General features: G+C 43.0%; 1 protein-coding gene across 1 annotated transcript in view; it reads right to left on the bottom strand.

Moving 5' to 3' along the window:
- The window catches only part of PER3 (period circadian clock 3), a 68,993-nt gene that overhangs the window by 31,703 nt on the left and 29,527 nt on the right, over positions 1-7,763 (bottom strand). The window contains exon 12 of the mRNA XM_014546199.1: positions 7,396-7,645. Coding sequence (XP_014401685.1) covers positions 7,396-7,645 — 250 coding nt within the window. The remainder of the gene's footprint in view (positions 1-7,395; positions 7,646-7,763) is intronic.

Below are 7,763 nucleotides of genomic sequence, written 5' to 3'. Positions count from 1 at the left end.
TCCCAGGTTCGATTCTGGTCAAGGGCATGTACCGTGGTTGCGGGCACATCCCCAGTGGGGAGTGTGCAGGAGGCAGCTGATTGATGTTTCTCTCTCATCGATGTTTCTGACTCTCTGTCCCTCTCCCTTCCTCTCTGTAAAAAATTAATAAAAATATATTAAAAAAAGAAAGAAAGATGTTTAAGACGAACTCTCCTGTAGAGAAGAAACCTGATGGTTTCAAGGGACAGGAAAAGCTGTTCTTCCTACTTGTGCCCTGACGTCTACAGAACAAAGAGAAAGCCTGCACCCTGGTGAAGAACATGGGGAAGGACGGACTTGCTAGCCCCGAGGGCACCCTATGGCTCCGGTGAGATCGCTGCAGGCGCAGGAGTCTGATGTTTGCTGTGTAGATCATGTCAAGTCCTAAAATACAGCAGCCATTGTCACTGACCTCGGAGACAATGTCACCTCTACTCTAAAACAGCCACATCTGACAATGACAGAGACCATGAATCACATTGAGGTGCCCAAAATCTGTAACGACTCCCAAAATTATACTAATATTCAGGGAGAGAGATAAAGGGAAAGTTAGCTAATTAAAAGGTCAATATAATTTGATGTCTACATTATTGGACTTTCCTGTGCGTATATGCAAGTTGGTTAAATTTTCAAAATAATGCCATTATCACAACCAACTTAAAATCTGATTCTTCTGGAGCACAGCTTACCTATATTTGAGGAAAGGATATGTGTGTCGGAAAAATCCCAAGTTTTTCATTCAACTCAGGTCTGGAGCATTCTCCACGCGTTTGAAATGACACAAAGGGATTAGTATTTCTGAAACGTGTTCTACACTGACTCCTGGTTTGCAGAGAACTCACGGGCAGAACCTGTGAATGTGCTGGTATTGTCAGAAACATCGCCTCTTTAGGAGCCGTAACTGTAACTACCTTCCCATCCCCCTCAGCTCCCAGTCCAGTACTTGCTGCTGCCGCTATCACGACAACGACGGGACAAGTGACTGCGATCTATGGTTTTTAACAAAAGCACAAAAAGCTGCGTATCCACCACCAGAGTAAGAAACTGGACATTTCCGTCACTCCGACAGCTCCCCCCACTGCTCTCTTGCAGTCAATTCCTTCCCCAATGTTAACCAATACTGATGTTTTCCAAATGGAAACAGACAGTATGTCATCTTCTGGTTCTGGCTTCCTTCATTTAGCAAAATGCACTGAGGACCCTGTGTGTGTGAATGCAGCCCACTCCTGTGTGTTGGGAGGATCCCATCATGTGGGCGTGCCACAGGCCACCCACTCACCTGTGAAATGACATCGACGCTGCTTCCTAGTTTTGGCAAGCGGGAATAAGTGTGGTGAACATTCGCAGACAGTTTCTGTATGACCTTGAGTTTTTATTTCACTTGTGTGAATGACTAAGAGGGAACTGATGAACAATATGGTAAGAGTATGTTTAACTTTATAAGAAATAGCCTATTTTTCCAAAGTGGCTGTACAATTTTACCATTACCTTCAGGAATATGTGAGAGTTTCAGTTACTTTGAAATCTTGCCAGAACTTGGTATTGTCAGTTTTTTCTTTTAATTTTAGCCTTTCCAATAGGTGTGTGATGATATTTCAGTTTTAATTTCCTAACTTTTTATTTCACTTGTGTGAATGACTAAGAGGGAACTGCTGAATGATATGGTAAGAGTATGTTGAACTTTATAAGAAACAGCCTATTTTTCCAAAGCGGCTGTACAATTTTTGCATTACCTTCAGGAATATGTGAGAGTTTCAGTTACTCTGAAATCTTGCCAGAACCCGGTATTGTCAGTTTTTTCTTTTAATTTCAGCCTTTCCAATAGGTGTGTGATGGTATTTCAAACAGTTCTGGCCAAACCGGTTTGGCTCAGTGGATAGAGCGTCGGCCTGCGGACTCAGGGGTCCCAGGTTCGATTCTGGTCAAGGGCATGTCTTGGTTGCGGGCACATCCCCAGTGGGGGGCATGCAGGAGGCAGCTGATCAATCTCTCTCGTCGATGTTTCTGGCTCTCTATCCCTCTCCCTTCTTCTCTGTAAAAAATCAATAAAATATATTTTTTTAAAAAGTTTTAATTTCCTAATGGCTAATGAGATTGAGCATTTTCTTTTCATATATTATTTGCCATCTGTATAACATCTGGAAAACTGTTAGGCTCCCTTGATAACTTTAAATTACATTATCTTCCTATTGCTGAATTTTTGAGAGTTCTTGATATATTCTGGATAAAAACTATTTCATGTATAATTTGCAAATATTTTGTCTTTTCACCATCTTACTGAGGGCTTACCAAAGTCTTTCAAAGAGACGTTTTTAATTTTGACAAAGTCCAGTTTATCTTGACGACTACCCCACATGCCCTTGAGAGAAATATGCACTATGTTCTCGATTGAAGTGTTCCGTAACATCGATGAGGCCAATCCTGTTGTTCAGGTGTCGTGAATCTTTGCTAGTTTTCTACTTGGCTCACTGATTTTAATTTGCAAATATTTTGTCTTTTCACCATCTTACTGAGGGCTTACCAAAGTCTTTCAAAGAGAAGTTTTTAATTTTGACAAAGTCCAGTTTATCTTGATGACTACCCCACATGCCCTTGAGAGAAATATGTACTATGTTCTCGATTGAAGTGTTCCGTAACATCGATGAGGCCAATCCTGTTGACAGTTGTTCAGGTGTCGTGAATCTTTGCTAGTTTTCTACGTGGCTCACTGATTACAGAGAGACGTATGTGGCATGTTCCAGCTACCGCTGTGGATTTGTTCCTCTTGAAGCTTTTACCAGCGTTTGCTCTGTGCATTCTGAAGCTCTGAGGTTCAGTACGGAGGTGTTTAAATTGTTACGCTTTTAGAGAATCGACCCTCGGGCTGTGCACTACCCCCTGAAGCCCTGCTCACGCTCCTGACTCCCTGTCCATTCGGCCTGACCTAATGCAGCTCCCCAGCTTTCTCTGATCTTGTTGGCACAGTCTCTCTCTCCTGGCCTTTTGTTCTTAACCGGGTTTTGTTTTAAAGGATGGATTCTTATAGGTGACATATATCTGCATCTTCCCCGTCCATCTACTTTGATCGTTCCCATCTCCTAACCGGTCAACTGCATTCACGGTCAGTGTGACTACTGATACAGCTGGATTCATACAAACCATCCTGCCAGCTGTTTTCCACCTGTTCCAGCTGGTTTATCACAGCTCTTTTTACCTCCTTTTTATGCTTCATGTTGGGGTGTTTTAAATTCTATTCTATCTTCTCTACTGACACTATTTCCACTTCTTTAAAAACTTTTTGTAATAACTGTCCTAAAGTCTACAATATATATCATTAAGGATCCAGTTTCTACCTCCAAATGACATCTACTTCAGGTGCACGTTAAGGACGTTACGCTGGTACAGCCCAGGTTCTGCAGTGTTTTCACATGAACCACAAATTCGAACACGGCTTTTGTTTCAGTCAGTTGCCTTTTAGAACGATTAAAAGTAAGTGAAAAGTAGAACTCATTTTGCCTTAATTTATTCCATTTCCAGTGCTTTTCATTACTTTGTAAGGACTTGAGTCTTAAGTCTGTATTGTATTTCTTTTACCTTCAGAAATCCCGTTAGCATTCCTTACGGAGTAAATCTGCTGGCAATAAGTTCCCAGTTTTTATCTGAGGAAATCTTCACATCTCCCTCAGTTCTGAAAGACAGTTCCCAGCAGGTGAAAACTCTACACCGACCGTTTCTCCTTTGAAGACTCTATTGTCTTCTAGGCTGCACGGTTTCTGCAGAAGTGTCGGCTTTCATCCTGACCTTTGCTTCTCTGGACATAACCTGTGCTTTCCTCTGGCTGCCTTCAAGCCGGTCTTTTTCTTTTCAGCAGTTTGACTAGGCTGTGCTCCAGTGAGTGCTTTTATTCGTGGTGGATGTTTTTTCTTTTTCTGTTTTTGGTGTTTCCACTACTCAGTGTTCTCTGGAAAACCTCGGCCATCACTTCTTCAAGTTTTCTTGTGAGATTCTAATTATTCATCTGGTAGAACACTTGATACTGTCCCTCAGTTCTTAAGATGCTCTAGTCTGTATTTTTATTTCTCGCTGCGTTTCGGTTTGTGCAGTTTCTATTTTTCTATCTTCAAATTTACGGCTTCTTTTCTCAATCGAGTGCCGGTCGCAGGCATCTATTCTTCTCTGTCTAGCACTCCTAGCTCTGCCATTTGGTCGTGTACGCTCCATCTCCATGCTGGGATGGCCCAGGGAGTCCTGCATGTTGCCTACATTGTCCATTAAAGCCTTTAATGTGTTGTTCACAGTTATGTTAAATTCCCATCCCCCTCAGCTCCCAGTCCAGTACTTGCTGCTGCCGCTATCACGACAACGACGGGACAAGTGACTGCGGAAAGCGCAGCACAGTGCTCGGCGCTCACACCCATGTCCACGCAGAGGCCGATTCATAACAGTAGCAACATTACGGTTATGAAGTAGCAACGAAAATAATTTTATGGTTGGGTCACAACATGAGGAACTGTATTTAAAGGGCCAGAAGGTTGAGAACCGCTGACAGAGAAGGACTGCATGAAGGACTACATCACGCCATTCGTTAGGTCGTAGCCCACGCTATCTTGGGTTCCCTCTACATTTTGGGGTGGGATGAGGTGTACAGATCTATGGTTTTTAACAAAAGCACAAAAAGCTGCGTATCCACCACCAGAGTAAGAAACTGGACATTTCCGTCACTCCGACAGCTCCCCCCACTGCTCTCTTGCAGTCAATTCCTTCCCCAATGTTAACCAATACTGATGTTTTCCAAATGGAAACAGACAGTATGTCATCTTCTGGTTCTGGCTTCCTTCATTTAGCAAAATGCACTGAGGACCCTGTGTGTGTGAATGCAGCCCACTCCTGTGTGTTGGGAGGATCCCATCATGTGGGCGTGCCACAGGCCACCCACTCACCTGTGAAATGACATCGACGCTGCTTCCTAGTTTTGGCAAGCGGGAGTAAGTGTGGTAAACATTCAGACAGTTTCTGTATGACCTTGAGTTTTTATTTCACTTGTGTGAATGACTAAGAGGGAACTGATGAACAATATGGTAAGAGTATGTTTAACTTTATAAGAAATAGCCTATTTTTCCAAAGTGGCTGTACAATTTTACCATTACCTTCAGGAATATGTGAGAGTTTCAGTTACTTTGAAATCTTGCCAGAACTTGGTATTGTCAGTTTTTTCTTTTAATTTTAGCCTTTCCAATAGGTGTGTGATGATATTTCAGTTTTAATTTCCTAACGGCTAATGAGATTGAGCATTTTCTTTTCATATATTATTTGCCATCTGTATAACATCTGGAAAACTGTTAGGCTCCCTTGATAATTTTAAATTACATTATCTTCCTATTGCTGAATTTTTTAGAGTTCTTGATATATTCTGGATAAAAACTATTTCATGTATAATTTGCAAATATTTTGTCTTTTCACCATCTTACTGAGGGCTTACCAAAGTCTTTCAAAGAGAAGTTTTTAATTTTGACAAAGTCCAGTTTATCTTGATGACTACCCCACATGCCCTTGAGAGAAATATGTACTATGTTCTCGATTGAAGTGTTCCGTAACATCGATGAGGCCAATCCTGTTGTTCAGGTGTCGTGAATCTTTGCTAGTTTTCTACTTGGCTCACTGATTTCAGAGAGACGTATGTGGCATGTTCCAGCTACCGCTGTGGATTTGTTCCTCTTGAAGCTTTTACCAGCGTTTGCTCTGTGCATTCTGAAGCTCTGAGGTTCAGTACGGAGGTGTTTAAATTGTTACGCTTTTAGAGAATCGACCCTCGGGCTGTGCACTACCCCCTGAAGCCCTGCTCACGCTCCTGACTCCCTGTCCATTCGGCCTGACCTAATGCAGCTCCCCAGCTTTCTCTGATCTTGTTGGCACAGTCTCTCTCTCCTGGCCTTTTGTTCTTAACCGGGTTTTGTTTTAAAGGATGGATTCTTATAGGTGACATATATCTGCATCTTCCCCGTCCATCTACTTTGATCGTTCCCATCTCCTAACCGGTCAACTGCATTCACGGTCAGTGTGACTACTGATACAGCTGGATTCATACAAACCATCCTGCCAGCTGTTTTCCACCTGTTCCAGCTGGTTTATCACAGCTCTTTTTACCTCCTTTTTATGCTTCATGTTGGGGTGTTTTAAATTCTATTCTATCTTCTCTACTGACATTGTTTCCACTTCTTTAAAAACTTTTTGTAATAACTGTCCTAAAGTCTACAATATATGTCATTAAGGATCCAGTTTCTACCTCCAAATGACATCTACTTCAGGTGCACGTTAAGGGCGTTACGATGGTACAGCCCTGGGCCTGCAGTTTTCTCACATGAACCACAAATGCGAACACGGTTTTTGTTTCTGCCAGTTGCCTTTTAGAACGATTAAAAGTAAGTGAAAAGTAGAACTGACTTTACCTTCATTTATTCTATTTCCAGTGCTTTTCATTACTTCGTATGGACTTGAGTCTTAAGTCTGTATTGTATTTCTTTTACCTTCAGAAATCCCGTTAGCATTCCTTACGGAGTAAATCTGCTGGCAATAAGTTCCCAGTTTTTATCTGAGGAAATCTTCACATCTCCCTCAGTTCTGAAAGACAGTTCCCAGCAGGTGAAAACTCTACACCGACCGTTTCTCCTTTGAAGACTCTATTGTCTTCTAGGCTGCACGGTTTCTGCAGAAGTGTCGGCTTTCATCCTGACCTTTGCTTCTCTGGACATAACCTGTGCTTTCCTCTGGCTGCCTTCAAGCCGGTCTTTTTCTTTTCAGCAGTTTGACTAGGCTGTGCTCCAGTGAGTGCTTTTATTCGTGGTGGATGTTTTTTCTTTTTCTGTTTTTGGTGTTTCCACTACTCAGTGTTCTCTGGAAAACCTCGGCCATCACTTCTTCAAGTTTTCTTGTGAGATTCTAATTATTCATCTGGTAGAACACTTGATACTGTCCCTCAGTTCTTAAGATGCTCTAGTCTGTATTTTTATTTCTCGCTGCGTTTCGGTTTGTGCAGTTTCTATTTTTCTATCTTCAAATTTACGGCTTCTTTTCTCAATCGAGTGCCGGTCGCAGGCATCTATTCTTCTCTGTCTAGCACTCCTAGCTCTGCCATTTGGTCGTGTACGCTCCATCTCCATGCTGGGATGGCCCAGGGAGTCCTGCATGTTGCCTACATTGTCCATTAAAGCCTTTAATGTGTTGTTCACAGTTATGTTAAATTCCCATCCCCCTCAGCTCCCAGTCCAGTACTTGCTGCTGCCGCTATCACGACAACGACGGGACAAGTGACTGCGGAAAGCGCAGCACAGTGCTCGGCGCTCACACCCATGTCCACGCAGAGGCCAGACGTTGGGGAGGGGGACCCCGCTGACTCACCACTGGGCCGTCCTGCGCGCGTCCCCACCGCTGGCTTGTTGGGGGGTTTGGTCATGGACTCGATGTACAGTTGCTGCCCCAGGGTTTTAATTTTGTTTACACTGGCATAGACCTGCTGCAAAGTCAACTTGGGGAAAAGAATGAAATACGTCTCACATATGATCACATGAACATTACAAGATACATGAGCAGAATACATGAAACTTCTGGTCCCCCGAACATGTGGTGATGAAAAGCACAGCAATGGCCTTGATTCCGTTTCCCACCCGGTTCACCCGACAACAACACACATCGTGCACACTCCGCTGGTCTGCAGAAAGCACACTATTACCATAACCACCACTTTCCAAGGGGAGGTTTTCTTTTTA

Source organism: Myotis brandtii, unplaced genomic scaffold (genome assembly GCF_000412655.1).
Source record: "Myotis brandtii unplaced genomic scaffold, ASM41265v1 scaffold434, whole genome shotgun sequence".
Taxonomy (NCBI): Eukaryota; Metazoa; Chordata; class Mammalia; order Chiroptera; family Vespertilionidae; genus Myotis; species Myotis brandtii.
The sequence above is the reverse complement of the archived record's forward strand: the minus strand, read 5'-3'. Positions and strand labels throughout refer to the sequence as shown.